The sequence below is a fragment of the Lepidothrix coronata genome, unplaced genomic scaffold (genome assembly GCF_001604755.1).
Source record: "Lepidothrix coronata isolate B3197 unplaced genomic scaffold, Lepidothrix_coronata-1.0 Scaffold42, whole genome shotgun sequence".
NCBI lineage: Eukaryota > Metazoa > Chordata > Aves > Passeriformes > Pipridae > Lepidothrix > Lepidothrix coronata.
In genome coordinates, this window is record NW_016690222.1 from 706338 (window position 1) to 724287 (window position 17950).

The following is a 17950-nucleotide window of genomic DNA, read 5'->3' on the forward strand; positions in this document are numbered from 1 at the left end:
TTGATACAGAATTGTTAAAATAAACCTTGCCAGTATATGTTTTCAGACACTGATTATTTAGTGTCGTTTCACTTTAATCCACCCCAAGGGAATTATTGATAAAAACCTGAGTTACCCCCTCTCCCCTTTTCCTGGGGCGGGTCGTAACACCTGTCCAAAGGCTGACGGAAAATAAGGAGAATAACTGGACAGCCTTATAAACTTCAGAAGTATCTCTTTGCAAAGGTCAGAAGTACAAGGCTAACAGGAAACAAATTAAAGCAATGAGGATTCCAGGAGAAATTCCAGGAAATGGCAGGTAGGGTATTTGTGAAGATAGTCTAAGGGATAAAAGATTACAGCGGGTCTGTTTGAAAACAAACCAGCTAGCTACAAATACCTGTTCTGATTAGAAGAAACATGAGACATCCTCAGACATACATGGCTTGTCTTATTTACAAGCACAAATTAAAATAAGACAAAGGAAATTGCAGTCATTAAATAATGCAGAAAGAGTCCATGACAGGCAGGTAAAGGCAGAAGTATGGTAGTAATAACTCAAAACAGGTCTAAATTCAGTGTGAAAAAAATAGATAGAAGCATAGTTCAGACCAAGAAAGGAACTAGTGAAATATATTTTATAAAAAAATGTGTGGCAGAACCTAATGAAACTTGCTTGGAGGTCCACCAGGTCATCACAGAAGCAATTCGACAAGATCAGTGATTTTCCTTCAGCTCATGGAGAAGACAGGGCAGTCTTGCAGTGGAGAAGAACGCATGTCTGAAGAGAAGGGGTTAAAAGCAACCCAGCAAACTATGAGTCAAATGGCCTAATTCTCATATGCAAAAAAACCCCAGCTAGAATAATTTATTAAGCTACCAGTTAATGTTCACTCAGGGAAGAACATGCTTAAAAGTATACCTGGATTTGTCAAGAGCAACTCAGAATGACAGAATATTCTGAGCTGGAAGGCACTCATAAGGATCATAGAGTCCAATGCTTAAGTGAATGGCCCATACAGGGATTGAACCCTTGACCTTGACCAAGATCTAACCGAGCTAATCTCACTTATCTCCAATCAAATTTATTTTCTCTATTGAACAGGCTAAAGGGAGTAAAAGAAAAGCTATGAATAAGACAAATTAAGGGAGTTTTCTGTATGGACTTTGACATCCTTATAAGAAACCTAAAAAACAGTACGGAGATAAAAGTACTGTAAATACATACAGATCAAAAGCAAACTTTGAATCCTTGCTAGCTGGTTTTGTTGTGTAACTGGTAGAGCCTGTCATGTGGGACTGCTTCCTTCTGGGCACGTCTCTAGTTAATGATTTTTCCATTAACTACTTTAAAAAGTGGGATACTTTCAAAATTGGAGAAGCGTACTGCACTGCTGGTGAGGCTTTGACTGAGACATGCTGACCCTTGGCTATGCCTTAAGAAAGCTGTAAATACAAATGGAGTGGGCAAAAGGTTAAAAGACTTTAAAGGCACAGTCTCTGGAAAAGGGCTGAAAGAATTTGTTTACTCCAGGAAGAAAGACTAAAGAACAACTACTTCCAATGCAAACAGACTTTTTTTTTTTTGCTCCATACATAGAGTTAAGAAAAAAAAATTACAAATTTTCAATGAAGGAGAATAAGACTACATTTTTAGCTTTATTCTGCAAGGCTAAAAATGTATGCTATAACACTAGCTGTAATATTAACAACTGAGCCTGGACATATAGGATATGTGGAATTCCACTACATGAGATTTTTGTTCAAACATACAGAACTGATTTCCATAGACGTTCCTTCTGTCATTGCACGTCAGATCACCTAGAATAAATGATTCTTTGAGACCTCATTCAGATTCACATTGCTGCTTTTGAATAGGAGTCTAAATAGTCCACAGAAATATGTTGGGCTACATTTTGGTTTTGGGATTAAAACTCTTCATCACACTCAGCAAAGCCAGGCATGGTTTTGGGGTGTCATGTCATATGCATGTCATATCATATATATAGAAAAAGGAAAATGCTTTTCCTAAAACCTACTGTTCTCAGAGCAAGCAACGGGAGGAGAAGGATGAAGAGCATTTTTTTCTCATTTTTTTTGGTGGGTGGTTTTGTTTTGGGTGGGGTTTTGGTTTTGGGTGGGGGTTTGGTTTTTGTTGTTGTTGTTGTTATTGGTTTGGGTTTTTTTAACCAGAGATCCTGCAGGGAAGAGGGAAGCAGAAGGAAATGAAGCAGCCATGGCCTCTGGGGCTTCTTACAGAGCTTAGGCATGCCCCAGGCTGCACTCTCAGCCCAGTTCTAGACTGCAGAAACTGAGGCTGAAAGCCTTTGGAAAGCAGAGGAGATAAACATCCATTTTCACTATCTCTAGTGCACCGGTCAAAGATAAAAGAAGTAATGCACATAAAGGTATTTATTTGTACGGCCCAAATTTTATGGAGATAGTATTAGCAGGGTTAGAGTTTATCTTCACTTCTATGTAAGCAACCTCTGCTCAGGTATGAAATAGAAAGTGCTGGTGAGGGAAGGAATCTTAGACCATTACACGTAAAAAATCACGGAAGAAATTATCACAGAATGAAGGAATTGCTAGGGTTGGAAGTGACTCTGGAGATCACCTAGTCCAGCCCCCCTACCAAGGCAGGGTCACCCGGAGCAGGTGACACAGGAGTGCGTCGAGGTGGGTTTTGAATGTCTCCAGAGAGGGAGACTCCACCACTCCCCGGGCAGCCCCTGCCCATGCCGCGCCCCCATTCCCGCACTCCCCTATTTCCCCCACTCCCCTCCCACGCCCCTGACACGCGCCACTTCGGGGGCGGAGCCACACGCCGCGAGGGGCGGGGCGCGCCAATAGGCAGACATCTGCCGCAGCCCCGCAGCCAATGGTGGCCCGGGAAGCCTCCGCGCGACCGTTCCCTGCGGGATGCGGAGGAATGCCGGCGGCGCGGCCCACGGAGACCCGTCCTGGGCGCACTGTGCGACGGCTTCCCCCTCCTGCCGCAGCGCTGCTTTACGGCACGCTGCCTTTCCCCCTGCCCACGACCATCTCTCTGCCCGGGCCGGGCGCGCGCGGGGGGCGGGGCCGCCGCAGCCAATGGGCGGTGAGAGCGCCGCGGTGACGGGGGGGTGTGGTGGCGCGCGCTGCCGTAAAGCGGGGGGCGGGCGGTGCACGGGGCACTTGTCACCGGCGGCGGCGACAGCGCGGGGAGAGGCGGCCGGGCCGGGCGGGAGCGCCGTGCCGAGGGCGCCATGGCGGGGGCGCTGGGCCGTAAGGCCGTGGACTATGTGCGCAGCAAGGAGTTCAGGGACTACCTGATGAGGTGAGCGCGGCGCGGGGGGGTGTCGTCTCTGCGCCCGTCGCCCTGCTCTGCCCCGCCCCGGCGGCAGCAACCAGCGTCCCTTCCCCGACCTCCCCAGCCCCCCGCAGCCTCGGGGCGCCATTTGACCTCTGCGGGGCTCGCCCTCGCCGGCTGGGCGCCGGGAGGAGGCAGCAGCAGCCCGGCCCGAAGGTGTCCCGCCCCGTCCCTGGAAAACCGGGCTTGACCTTGAAGCGCCGCGGCGCAGTTTGAAGCTGCCGCGGCAGCTGCGCCCCTCCGTGACCTTCCCTATGCCGGCGGTGACAGCAGGCGGCCCCGGCGGTGCGGAGCTGCCGCTCCACTTGGGGTGGGAGCCCGGGGCCGGGACAGTGTGACCGCTGTCCGAGACGGGGGCACAAAGAGCCGGGGTCTGCCGTGGGCAGAAGCGAGTTTGGTCACAGGTGCAATCTGAAGACCGCTTATTTAGATGTCCGAGTATGTATAAGTTGCTGCTGCCTTTCAGAGGCTTGTTAAAGCCCCAGTGTCATGGGAACGTGGCTTAAGTCGCCTCCCACGCAGCTCACTACTTTTGTCAAGCTTCGCCTTGCATGCCGTTGTAAGGAGTATGGCACCTTGAACTGAAATCACAAGCCTGTCTTAAAGAACAATTGCAGCACACTTAAATCTGGTTGAACCACTGTACAGGAGGAGTCTCGAGTAGTCTCTGGCTGACAGGCTGTTTGACAAAACTAAACAAATGAAAATGGGTGCTTCTAATAAAGGTGGTTGAGCAACCTTTTGCTATAGCTGTTGCTTACTGTTTTACCTACATCTATTGCAACCAGTGTTTGATGTTGAGCAAGCATATAGGAGGGCATCTGTTTGTCTGAGAAATGGAGCCTTGGTTAAAGCAGCAGGAGATGGTGTAAGCCTGCATGGGAGAGGGATTATAATATAAAGGCTCAGTAAGGCCTTAAGCTTAAGGAGGATAGATTTTGATTAGATATTAGGAAGAAATTGTTTACTGTGAGGGTAGTGAGGCACTGAAACAAGTTGCCCAAAGAAATTGTGGACTCCCCATCCCTGGAAGTGTTAAAAGCCAGGCTGGATGGGGCTTTGAGCAACCTGTCTGGTGAATGGTGACCTGGCCTGTGGCAGGGGGTTGAAGCTAGATGATCTTGAAGGTCCCTTCCAACCCAAACCATTCTATGATTCTACACAGAGTGTTTGTTTGGCATTCACAAAATCAAGATCCACAGAAACAGTGGGGCAAAAAGATGAGTAAAATATGAGATGGAAGAGAACATCCATGAAGCAAAATGAAGTTGGTCCAGAGCAGGCTTCTGTGATTCCTGTTGAAAGTCTTCAGGATATTATGTAGGCTTGATAGATGCATGTTAATGTTAATATTTATTTAATTGTAGCAGGATTCATGTCAAGTATATAAATGGCCATTAGAATAGTGGTGTGCTTCATAATTAGAAAAACAAACAAAAATCAAGAAGAGATAACAGCTGCTTCGTAATGCCACCACAGTTAGTGGAAGGATCTCTTTCCTCACCAAAAACTGAGAAGGTTTTTGAAAAAAAAACCTTTTCGGATGTATTTCATCTAGTCTTCAAACAAGTCAGTTGCTCCATCTGGTGTGGCCTTTCAGCATCGTTTATTGCTTACTAGGAGACAAGTGTCTGCTAGTGTTGGCTTTATATTGAGTGGAAAATTTAGATAACTGTCAATAAAAGTCTGTCTGTGTTCTCCATAGAAGAAATGGAGAGTTAACTCTTTGTATTTCTTCCTGAAGATGATTGATTCCCCAGGCTACAGGACTCTATCCTGAGGAAAATTCCCTTCTTTCTTTGCACATAGAGAAGAAGTTTTCTCAAAGCTCTAAGACTGTGGTGTCTGTTCAAAAAATCAGCATCTAATCACTGCTTGTTTGTGGGAAATAATTTGAAGTATTGTTTGGAATACCACTGTTGTGCTTTGAATTGCTCAACTCTCAATAGAAGTTACCCAAAGTGATGGAATTAAGTGCTTCATTATTATAGCTTGGGGCAGTCAAAGCTTGCAGACATCTATTGGAATAAGTAGCTTCACCTTCACAACTTGAAAAAATGAGAACAAGTGTAATGAATGCATGCCACTTTTCTCAGGTGGATATATCTGGCATTAGAATTGCATTATGTTATGGGTTGCCTTTGGATCTTGCATAAGGAAACAAGAAAAATTGCTTTTAAAGCTGTCATTAATAATTAATTGTTTTGCCAGTATCACATCTGGCTTTTCTCAAGTGATGATTAATAGTGATTTGAATGACTGTAAATCATATAAATACAAATTTCCCCTAACCATGTCTTAATGCTTTAAAAAGAACACAGTAAAAATGTAAGCTGTAGGTAGACTTTTCCTGCTTCTTGTCAAATGCAGCAGTAATGTTAATTTGAAATCAGCTGATTAGCATATGAAAGCTTGGTAGCTCTATATATTGTGAACTTGAAGTTGCATTTTTTCTAAAGATCCTAAAAATGGAAGCTGTCACTAGAGTTGTATTATCTAAGCCACTAATAGTAAGCAACAGCATCCTCTTACTTCTTATCCTATTGATTTAAACCAACATCTTCTGAAAAACATCCAGTAAAACAGCTTCCCTCCTCTTTTGAGAGAGAAGACATATAGGCTATTCTAGACAAGCTTCCTTTTCTTGTGGTGGAAGCCCAAATTATGCATAAGGAGTCCTAAGGAGTCCCAAAATCTAGTAATAGAAAAATAAGCATGGAGAGTGCAGTCTTCTGGGGCACTTCTGAAATGTCTCTTCATGATGACTCAGCAGTAGTGCAAATGTAGTGACTGTTGATGTAGAGGGCTCTGAACTAGACAGTTCATTCCTTGTAAACCCGGAGCACTTTTGTTATGTAAGCTCTCTTTGAAATGAACTTGAGAAGAATTAGCATCAGTAATATAACTAGAATTAGCTAATCTTCAGTTCTCATTAGTAAATTTGTATACATGAGAACATAAGAACTTTAAAAAAGCCCATCCTCTCTGGTCTGTGCTAGAAGCTGAAGGACCCTGTGTCTGCTTGTCTCTGTGCTCTGAGAACTGAACAATCTTAACTCTTTTGCAGAAGGGTCGTACCCCTTCCACTCAGGGGATGGCAGTGCGGGGGAAACAAAAGTGACAATTCATCTGTATTTGCTGAATGATTTCTGGTCTATTAATATCCTCATTGTCAGTATGAGGAAAATATGTGCAGAAATCTTTGAAAAATACATCTTCCCCACTATAGCCTTTTTGGAATGAACTGTACTATCAATATAAGGTATTGATCAGCTCTTGTGGTGTCCAGACACTTATACAGAAAGCTGACACTCGGAAACTGAGTGAGTAAATCCAAAAATTGTTGTCCACAGTTCTGGAAACATTAGGACAATGTTTTCTTTGTCAATGGATTGAATGTAACTCTTAAAGTTCTTGGAAACTAGTTTAGAATAGAGTCACTTCAGAAATAGATGTATACACATACTGCAGTATCCTTACTGTTGGATATGATGCATTTGTTGCTGCTCTGCTGGCTGCAGAGTTTTGGGGCTGGATGCTTGCCTCTGAAAGTGTCTATATGCCCTTGATTTGTCCTCTTCTAGGAGTATAATAACTGTTCCAGTCTTGTGATTGCAAGAACAACCTTGCAAGACCTTAGCCAGAGCTGCCTGCTCTGTTAAAATAGCATCAGTTTGATTCTATTTTAGGCTTTCACCTTCCACTTTAAAAACTAAGGCTGACTTCTGTTGGTACAAAAACATTGTGCCAGAAGACACACCTGAACTTATTTAGTTAAGGTTTTGTGAAAAAAATGTAAGTGTGCACTTGTCTTGTGAACTTCAATTAACCATTGCTGCAGATCAGGTAAAAAGAAAACACAAAACAAGTGGTTAGACTTGTCAAGGGCATCCTAACAAAGCACCTTGAACCAGTCTGTGGCTTATTAACAAAGACTCACTGAAATGCATGTCCAGTGTGATTTCCTCAGGAGACCTGACTGTTCCCTTACCATAGCTATTTATAAAATAATACTCTAAGAAGATGGAAATCAGTGTGAGGGAAGTGATGGTTACAAAGTGCTCTCCAGCTCAGGACAGTGGTAGGCTTTCTACTACCCTACCTGTTAGCTGGTTCTTATAAGTCATAATTTAGAACTAAGTCCTATCAGTATCTTTGTTACAAAGAAGGTGCTTAAAAGTTCGGAAGCATTTTAAAAGGTTGAGTAGCAAACAATCTTAAATATATGCTGTAATCCAACTTTCATGCATACATCTTTGTTATGACCTAAATTAGATCACTTAAACAAACCCTATACATGACCAAAGTGTAATTGCATGTTAGATCAGTGGAAGTGTGTTATAGCTCATGTTTGGTACAGCCACAGTTGGCCTAAACCTAGTGACAGTAAGATCTCTGGCAATCTCTGGTTTGACCTACTTACATAGGTATACAAAGAATTCCAAGTGACTTCAAAGCTTTCACTGAGGAATTTCAGCTGTTTAGCTTTGTCATGACAAAGCTTGTTGGTCTTTGGCATCCTTTAAAACTAGTTGGGGTGAGATCTTGGATGTCTTCCACAGACTATAATGGGATTTTATGTTGCTAGAAAAAAAGAGTGCAGCAAACACTTGTCACAATAACAGCTCTTGAGGGAAATGGAATTTTTTAACTACTAATACAGTAATCAAAGTTCATGCCATGACAGCTTCCTGACTTGTTCCTATCTTCTATTTGTTGTACGCTTCTCTCTATGCAGATTATGAAAGAAACTAATATTTTTTTCTTCTTTTTTCCATGTGCTTTTTGAATGGAAAACAATGATGGTGCACTTGAACAGTACGGTAAGAAAAGGGTGGGGATTTCTGTTTTCACATTCTTCATAACTTCAGTAACTTGCTGTCTTTTTGCCTCAGCACTGATAAGCCCTTGTCTGCACCTGGAAAGCATCCTGCAAACCTCCAGGAGTGATGCACTAGTAACATTTAATTGCAAGTCTGAGATTAAGGTGTCCAAATGTTAGCTCCTTCAGAATGCCTTCAATTAAAGGAATTTCATTTTTTTAATACTCTTTGCTAAGGACATCAGAGCAGTCTGTAACTCATTCTTCTACATAACAATACTGGTACATGACCAAACTACCTGGCTTATCTTTATTGGCCTTTATGCCAGACAATAAATGTAACATATAACTCTCATTAGAGACTCTTCTGTCCTTGAGCCTTTCAGTTTGTTCCTGAAACTGTGAGTGGGTATTTTATGCCTGTTATACTGTGAGTCATAATATTATGGAAGACTTGCTCTTCTACATAGACAAAAGACAAACTGTATAGGTGTAGTTTAATCTGTGTGTGGAAACTTCAAAGAGGTGCCAGCCTGAAGGCGCTTTAAACTAGAGAGCTATCTCAAGTAAAAAAGTTCCAAATCTAATTCCCTGGTCAGCATAGGACAGCTACTGCTGCAGCACTTTTGGGATATGAACTGATGATTCTTCATCAGTTGTGCAGCCTGAATTGAGGGGTCCATAGTTTATAGCATATTATTTGGTTATGTTCTAATGGCAATTGATTCAGAAAAAATGCCAGGATTACTTACTTTTCAAAACAGAGGTCATTACTAAGATTCTTAAAGCTGTAAATGTTTCATAGATTCAAAAAAAAAAATCAAGCTTAATTTGCTGAAACAACAGTTGTTTAAATGAGACTCCTGAAATGTCTATAAAAAACCTCACCAAGTACATGTAGTACCTTGCCACTTAAAGTCTGCAGTCTACTTTAGTGTGGTGTTGATAAAACAAGTTGACCTGCTGTCTCACTGGGCAAATACTCATGGTTATGATTAGTTGTTTGTTTTCTAGTCCTCTTGTTGTCCTTTAAAACTATTTAAATGGCTACACTGAAACGTCTAAATCAATATTTTGTGTCCTACTGACTTCATTTTCTGTGAATGTTTGTATTCTGTTGCTACATATCTTGTGTGTGTCATTATAGGTACATATGGCTGTACAGGATAAATACCACGTAGCCACACGACTCTTCTCAGTTATACCATGTTACCTCTGATGTGCTTGAGAGGCTTTAACCATTACAGATGTCAGTTTTCCCATCAGTAGGAACATAGTAGACAAATGTATTTATTGCATTCTTCAGAATACTGTTGTTATAAATCTGAGTTTGGACTATTGCACATTCTATAGACACTTGCAGAAATACTGCATTGTTTTGCATATTGTGCTAAGGTTCAAATACCAAAACAGCATTTCTAACTTAAACCCACTTTTTTCTATACTTTTTGTAGTTAACTTTCTTGTATTGCAACCCAAATCTGCAGGAAGCAAGTGTGGCTTTCAATCTTACTGTAGTATTACAAGCCAGTATCCAGACTGGCAAGAGCATCTTGTAATTAAAATTGCAAGAAATTTAAATATCCCCTTATAATTCCAAATCATTAAACATGTTGCAGTTAGAGAAAGTGTCAAAAGAATGGATACATCTGGTATCTACAAAGCTTTTTCTTGCAAGGTGCATCTCTTTTGCCATATCTGTCCAAATTACTCTTGAGAATCCTTAGTTTCCCATTAGAAGAACCTGATGCAAATGCTATGTGCACCTTCCATGGAAAGAATTCTAGTGAAGCCTTGTTACTCATAATGGTAGTGAAAATTGGACTTATGACACTATTTTTCTCAGTTCAGAGTCTTTTAGATAATACCCACCAAATGGAACTCTTGTTTTTCTGACTTGATTCTTTCCACTTCTTGTCTCTGGTTCTTCTCTGGGTGTACACACCTGTAGCTACCTGCTCTACTATTACATGTGTCAAATCACTGAGTTTTAAATAATCACTAAGTTGTTTGAGCAGTTGCAGATGAAGCTCGGGGTAACAGTTTGGTTTGGTTGCATGGCCCTGCTCTTTCAAAGAGAGGGTGTTAACTCTCATAAGAAGATGCTTGCTGAGCATTTCTTCATTCTCATCATAATATGAAAATGGTTTCAGTTCTTCATTTCAGCAAGTCCTTGTATCTTCATTATATTTTTGAGGAGTCATATTTGAAAGAGATAAATGCTAAGTCTCTGCACAGAAGTGAGCTGTAAATCTGAGGTTATTATATGACAATGCCAACCAGACTGTGTAATGACTGCTGAGCTACAATTACACAAAACTCCATTTCAATGACTTTAGCTCTTCTCCAGTTTGCAAGAATATTCAGAGTAGGTTCCTTTTCCTTCCTTTCTGAAGTCTAGATTCCACTGAAAGAAGAGTTTAGTTTTTCTCTCTTACATCAAAAGTAGTCCCTGTCATTTTGTGAAAATTTTATCCGTAACCCTGTCCCCTGAAGCTTTGTGTGGCTAAGGAAAACTGTAAGAATACTGTCAGAGGTCTTTGATTTTGTTTAACTTTTTTGTTTCCCCTCTTTACAGCACTTTTGGGGGCCAGTTGCCAATTGGGGACTTCCTGTTGCTGCTATTAATGACATGAAGAAGTCACCAGAAATCGTTAGTGGCCGAATGACATTTGGTAAGACCGGAGACAAACTTCTTGTTAGTAAACTGACTGAAGAACACAGTTTCTGTCTTTCAAGCAGTGATATATTATCAGTTGTCTGCAAACTTGTGATCAAAGCAGACGTAGATATCAAATATCTTGTTATATGACTTCAGAGGCCACTTGAATTGAGGTACTGAGAAGCTGCAGAGCTCTCTTTCGAAGAGCTTTCGAGTTATTCAGGAGGGGAGAGGGAGGCAGATCTTGAGCCCTAGGAGTTTTTATCACCAGACTGTCTTCTAAAGTATAATTCTTATGGTATCTTGTACACACACTTGTTAAAACGCATCTTTTTACCCAGTTTTATTCTTTGTATAAAGAGCAATGATGCTTTGTGGTTGGTTTAAATATTTAAATATTTACCAACACTGACCAAGTGAAGAAATGGTAATACTTGATCAGCAGGGTGCAAGAAGCAGCAAAGCAGATCTTAACTTCTTGCAAAGCAGTTGCCTATGAAAGGCTAATGTGACTCTTAATGAGAGATTATTTTTAAATGAGAAATTATTTTTAAATGCCCAAGCAATATTTTTTTTCAACTTTTCCCTGGAACATGTATAGCTTTTGGCTAGATGGCTGTTTCTGGTTTATATTCAAATTCTTTTCTAGAATCAGAAATCTGGTAGCTTTAATTTATTAGCTTAACTTTGGCATTATGTCTCTTCCTTAACTAACTTAATAACTTAATTCTGAGTAATTTTTCTTCCCACAAGCAAAAACCTTTGGTTTAAGAAAATTTATAGCTTCATCATTGTTAGGCTCTGCTTAGAGTAATTCAATCTCTTAGTCAGCTTCCCTGAGACAGAAGACTACTTAAAATAGTCTCCAGTAGAGTGAAACTGTTTTGCAAATAACATTTTGGTGGCAGCTACCCAGCTCAGCAAAGTTGAGACACTTTAATTTTTGCAAGTACATTTAGTGTGGTATGTATACAAATAATCTTTTTTTAATTCGAGCCTGTCAGAGCTTCACAAAACTAGTGAATTCTTGGGTTGTAATTTGCTGTATTTAAATGTAATTATGATAGGAGAACAGATTAAAATAATTTCTCACCTTTCTGGAAAGCAGGTAACAAAGCTTCACACTTCTGAATGTTCATGATTTCCTGGAGATGGAAACCTCCTTCTCTTAAAGTCCATTTTAATATGTTACCAACAAAAACTGTATTTAAATAATTGTATCTTTAAAAATACTTGGTCTTATACAAGTATTCTGACAATTTCTAGGACAGGCCATGTCTCATTGGGATTAACTCTTATTTTCTGGCTGAGACAGATTGGGTGATAAACTAAAAAGACTTCAGTTTCATCACATGATAGTGTATGAGCAAAATAAATTTTTTTGGGAAGCTGTAGCCCTGTAGAGAAATAAGCACTTTTGTATCTTTGCTTGCACTGGATCCTCAAAGTGGACATATTTGTAGGACTATTGGAAAACTTAAAAGCAGCGAGAAATGTTCTACTTGTCAGTATATTCCACTAATAGGAAAATTATGCCTCAGTAAAATGCAGATATTTACAATCTATTAACAATATCTGTTATCTTTTGCAGCACTGTGTTGTTACTCTTTAGCTTTCATGAGATTTGCCTACAAAGTGCAGCCAAGGAACTGGCTTCTTTTTGCATGCCACTTGACTAATGAAGTCGCACAACTTATTCAAGGAGGACGACTGATCAAATACAGGCAAGTCACACTTTGACATTTTAAAGTCATAAACTGATGACTCCTGTAATACCCTGTTAGTGGTTTTTAACCATGGTGCAAACCTCTGCATGGTTTCTGAACTTGTTTTAACTTCATTACCTTCTGCAAACATATTAATAAGCTTGTCAGGAGGCTGGACTTGTTACCTTGCACCTCCTTTGAACAGTCTGAGGTGTGCCCATAGAAAAGGCAGGAAGCCCTCATGGTCATGGGTGGGTGTAGACAGGGCTTTCAGCAGATGCTGGCTATTTTGGGGGTTGTTACATGCATTATGTTGATGAGTCTTAGTAACTAATTCCTGAGATGGAAACATCCATAGAAATGTGAAGGAGCTGTATATCTGAAAGAGAAGCTGAGCAAAACCTCTCAGAGCTGACCGTTCTATATGTGAGGTAAATCCAACTGATGTGACTGGGGAACAGACTGCAATCAGTCTCACACCCTCATCGCATAGCAAATAGTGCAGACACTGCCCTGAGCAATCCTGATGAGTCAGGATTATGACTTTTCTCTTTTCTGCTCCAAGTAATTAATGTGGAGCAATGGGAGGATGAAACCTCCTGAACTATAAATTAAAGAATGAGACTAAGCAAAACTGCAAGTGGACTTGCCTTTGTGTAAATCACTGGCCGACGTCCTTCATTCATAATGGAGTTTTACTGTAAGTTCAGATTTATTTTTTTATAACCATTGTAATTCAGTATTCACTCTTACGAAAGCTGTTCTTCTTTTGGCAGGCTGGAGAAAAAGAACTAAATATGTAACTTGAAATAAGCCAGGGAATGTATTCATCCTGAATTACAACCAAGGAAGACTTGCCATCTACAGTTGCTGTGACAATTACAGTGGGGATAAAACAGAAACACCTATTATGAATACCACCCCACCAAGAATTCTTCTACTAATTTTTTTATCTTGCCTTTTAAAAAGTACTATTCAGCAATGTAAACCATTACATTTAAATTTTTGCTGCCTTACAGATCCTTAATAACTACCCTTTTAATAAAAAAGTCAACTCAGCCAAATAACACGCAATATTTGAAAACCAACTTTTTTTCTAACAGTCTACAAAAGTGGCCCGTGATGGTTTGACAAAACTAGTTTTCAAATTAACATGAACAGAAGTCAGTAAACAGAACTGTAGGTGGTATCATTGTTCTATGTATTAACATATTCTTAAAAGCCATTTAACTTGAATGCATTCATTCCTATTCTGTCTCTTTTTTTTTTTAACTTGAGCAGTGGCTTGCTGATCTACAAGAACAAATGTGTAGATAGGCAGCCTGGAAGCGACCAGCCATCCCTCTTCCCTTACTGCATGCCTTGTCTGAGTAAGAGACTTTATTAACATACATTTTTAAGTCTCACATTATTTAAAGAAGGCTTGGAAAAACAACAGCATAGCACTGAATGAAGGAAGGCAACAAAGTTTGATACTATTCTTTGAGAATTTCTAAATGGATTTTATTTTTTCCCTACTGTTTGAGTTGTTCTAGATGTATGTAATCCTTACACAGGCAAAAACTTAGTGTGTTTGGAGTCTAAGATCTGAAGGACACAAAGTGCCTTTCAGTAGTTTTTGACTTCATTGTGAGAGGGGTTTTTCTGCATGACCTGCCTGAAAGTTACATTGCTGTAAAGATAAAAATGACAAGGAATGTAAGAGTGTACGTTACAGATTTTTTTCAGTGCAGTGTTTTTGAACAATAAACATGTTCCAAATGGCAATAAATCTCTTGAACACTTGTAAAAGTTTTGGTTTTCATATTGTGATACCAGATCCTAAAGTGAAATTTTAGTATGGAGTGTCACTTTATTACTGTAACAGCATGAAGCAAAAACAGACTCAAAAAGTAAATGATATGTACTGAGTTTAGGTAAGCATCCTCTGGATCCTAATACCTAGCACTTATTTTCCCTTGCAAGGAAAAGAGCGTGTGGGTTCTTGACTCAGACTGATGCTGAGACAACTTCCTGCTGTGATAGGCAGGGTTGAATTCAGAGCTCTCACTATGCAGATAAGTCAATATTACATATTCTCTTCTAGCAAATATAAGATGGTCAGTTACCACTTGGTCTAATTCTACTGTGTTCTCAGCTGCATCATGGCAACACTTTGTTAATGGGCATACAAGAAAGAGGGTTATAGGGCATGTCTTCTGGATGGGTGAAACTAGTACTGACTGCTACTTTTTGCTTTAGAAAAGCTAGTGCAAAAAGCTACCTCTTCAGTACTGCTTGCTTGTCACAAAAGTATCATTTTCTCTGCCTCCCTCCCTCCCTATCTCCTGGAATAGAAGCAGCATTACACTTCTGTGTAAGTGAGTAGTGAGACACAAGCAGATAAGGATGACCGATTATCTTGGGCTGCTCTTGGGTAAAGCTTGCATTATATGATGTACTCTAGCCTCACCTGATGTTTTGATCACTGTTCATTAGCTCCTGATTGTCTTAATTTCCAGAGGAGGGAATACCATTTACAGGAGTTTATTCTCTCATTTTGCTAGTAGTTGCACCATACTTTCTAATGTATTTCCTTCCAGGTTTCTCCTTCCTTTCTTCCCCCCTATTCATTCACTGTGACAAGGCTCAAGTTATTTCATACTGGATTAGTACAGGAGTGAATTGCAGGTGGAAAGTGGGCTCTGACTTGGTTTGATCAGATTTTAAACCAGTGATGCTTCCTGCAGTCCATACAAACTTCTTAGGGAAGGGTACAGCAAAGCATTTTTCATGGGACTTGAAGGGACAGAGCCCTGTCTGGGATGGGGAATCTGGTCTGGGGTGAATTTCCACTGACAATCTGCCTAGTGACAAAAACAGTTTATATGGGCAGAGTGCCATCAAGTGGCCTATGATGTGTCCTTCAAAACATCATTTTTCAATCCATTCACATACCATTTCTTTGTTTAAATAATGGTGCTGGAAGCAAGGGGACACCTTAAGGAGGAGAAATGAGGAATTATTGCAATAAATAATAGTGTGATTAATCTGCACCCTCCTCCTCTGGCACAGAACACTGAAACACATTGGCATGTGGCCATTTTGGGATGGGGCTGCTTTGGATAATCCAAAAAGAGGAACATTTTAAAGAAACAGGGGAGATTATATATTCTTGAGTCTGAATACCTTAATGGAGTTAATGGCTTCTTTTTTTTTTCTCCCTCACCCCACTCAGGTAGCCTTGGATGAAAGAATGGGGCTATGACAGTTTCACTGATTAGTAATAATCCAAAATTAGAACTTAGAATTTGCATTTGATTTATAAGATTGCAGGGCTTGTTGCTAGTAGCTGTTATTCTGGAATACCTATTTGGTTTTAATTTCTTGGCTTGCTTTAGTAAAAACAACTTTCAACTGTAGGATATGTCCTGCCACTTAAAATCTGTGCTGCCCTGATCCCAGGCACTGTCTTGAGTGTACTACTTCTGTTCCACTGCAGTAAGACTGGGAACCATGTGGCCTTTTCTCTCTTGCTGCAGTGGCTACTGCTGTAGGGACAGCTGTTGTCTTCTTTCATGTTTTCAGACAGAAAAGAATTTCTCACCTTTCTGGGCAAGTGCTGCTAGACTGCTGGTAAGGAATGCAGCACCTTTAGGAATTCAAGTGGGAGACAGTACCAGCTAAGCTCTCAGTCTGTCTGTCTTCCCCCTTTTTTCCCCAGATTAATCTTGAGATCTCTTGACTCACTTTTTCAAGTAGCTTCTACCTCTTCTGTTGTTGCAAGATTTAAGTGTCCTTGATCTGGAAGCTTGATGATTTGTGATTCAAATGTGGTAGCATGGTAATTAATGGACAGAAAGCAATAACTATAATTGTGGGGTCAGAAGAGAAGAAATTACTTAAAAGGATTCTTTAATGAGTGTAATAACACCTACTGATAGTGAATTTTGCTCAACCTCCCACAACAGTCTCATGCTTTATAGTCATTTCAGCTTATGCTGCTATGGATGATATCTTTTTTTTGGTTTGGTTTGGTTTGGGTTTGTTTTGGTTTGTTGTGGGGTTTTTTTGGTTGTTTTTGTTGTTGTTGTTGTTGTTGTTTGGTTTTTTGGGGGGGTTTTTTTGTATTTTTATTTTGCTTCTGTGACTTCTGTATGGTATGCCACAGTACTACAAATACAGCCTGGCAGCTCTTGGAGAAAACACGTTCTTAGTAAAATGTAGTTGTCCATAGCATTGAGGGTTGTCTTTTATTCTCTCTACAAAGCACAGTGGTGTCATCTGAGCAAGGACAGCACTAGCACTGCAGAGAAGTGGGCAGAAAAAGGGGAAAAAAAGTCTCGGTAAATTTACAGACTGAGAGAAGGCACCAAAAAAGGGAGAGTTTTCTCCTTGGGACCAAGGCAGGTTTTGACATGGAAGTAGAGTGTTTAGAAAATAGAATCCTAGATTAGGACAGAACACTCATTCAACTGCTCCAGTGCCTTCCCTGGGTTCTCAGATACAAACTGTATTATGGCCCAACTAATACACAGAGCATCAAATTATCAAATGTAGTTACTTCAACCGTGTGTGTTTCCAGAGTGCGTGAACCTCTTTTACACTGCTGCAGGTACAGACACGTGTTACTGCTTATGCCAGTTATAAGAATGTAAAAGGAGTCAAGAAGAGCAGGAATAAAAAGATGAGATAGAGATGAGTACCAAAAAAACTACTAGAGTGATACTTTCATATCACTTAGCACAAAGCTCTTAATCAGTACAGTCTGTTTCATCATGCTGACGTGACAGACCAATAATATAAAATGGTAATATATAAAATACTCACAAGCACAGTTACCAGCTCTCTTAGGTTTTCAACCTGTGTGTCACAAGATATGTTGGTCCTGTCTGCATTTGGGGAAGAACAGTGCAAACTGCCTGATGTAATATATCTGCAGTTCTACCTCTTTAGATCTGGAGAATTTCTACTCTCAACTTACTCAGAGGCTAAAAAATTTATTCTAATTGAACAAGACATTGCTGCAAGTTTTACTATCTCTGTAAAGTGAAAAAGGAAGCAGTCTGATGTTTAAAATGAGGCAATTTCTTTATTAAATTAATCACAGAGAAGTAAGTCTGTCTCTCCCCACCCAACCCCTTTCTGCTTTTGCAGATCTAATACCTACCACTGCATTGCATTTAGTCACTGTGGTAACCACTCATAAATAACCAATGTCCATAGAATCCACTCAATAGAAGCCAGAATGTTTCCTGGATAACCTGCTCTGAGTGTCATCACTGAGGTCTTGCTCCTTCAAGATCATTGCCTCTCTTTATCACATGGCCTAACCCTGACCATGATACTGCTCTCTTCTCTTCCTACTTTTTTCTCCTTCCCCCTCCCTTCCCCCTCTCTTTAACAGTAGGTTTCAAGTAACTATGGCAACAGGGCTGAGAATTTTCCTT

The 17950-nt window shown here is 40.4% G+C and overlaps 1 protein-coding gene across 1 annotated transcript; it reads left to right on the forward strand.

Annotated features, from left to right (window-relative positions):
- The first annotated feature begins 3048 nt into the window (after positions 1 to 3048).
- On the forward strand, positions 3049 to 14312 carry MPC1 (mitochondrial pyruvate carrier 1). The gene is made up of 5 exons (XM_017813740.1): positions 3049 to 3298; positions 8151 to 8154; positions 10732 to 10828; positions 12407 to 12539; positions 13298 to 14312. Exons 1-5 carry the CDS (start codon positions 3228 to 3230, stop codon positions 13314 to 13316), a joined length of 324 nt encoding a protein of 107 aa, XP_017669229.1. The 5' UTR covers positions 3049 to 3227; the 3' UTR covers positions 13317 to 14312.
- The last annotated feature ends 3638 nt before the right edge of the window (positions 14313 to 17950 follow it).

Coding starts and splice junctions, on each gene's coding strand:
- MPC1 (XM_017813740.1), top strand. CDS start 3,228: ATGGCGGGGGCGCTGGGCCGTAAGGCCGTGGACTATGTGCGCAGCAAG. Junction 10,829..12,406: donor TAGTGGCCGAATGACATTTG/GTAAGACCGGAG, acceptor TATCTTTTGCAG/CACTGTGTTGTTACTCTTTA.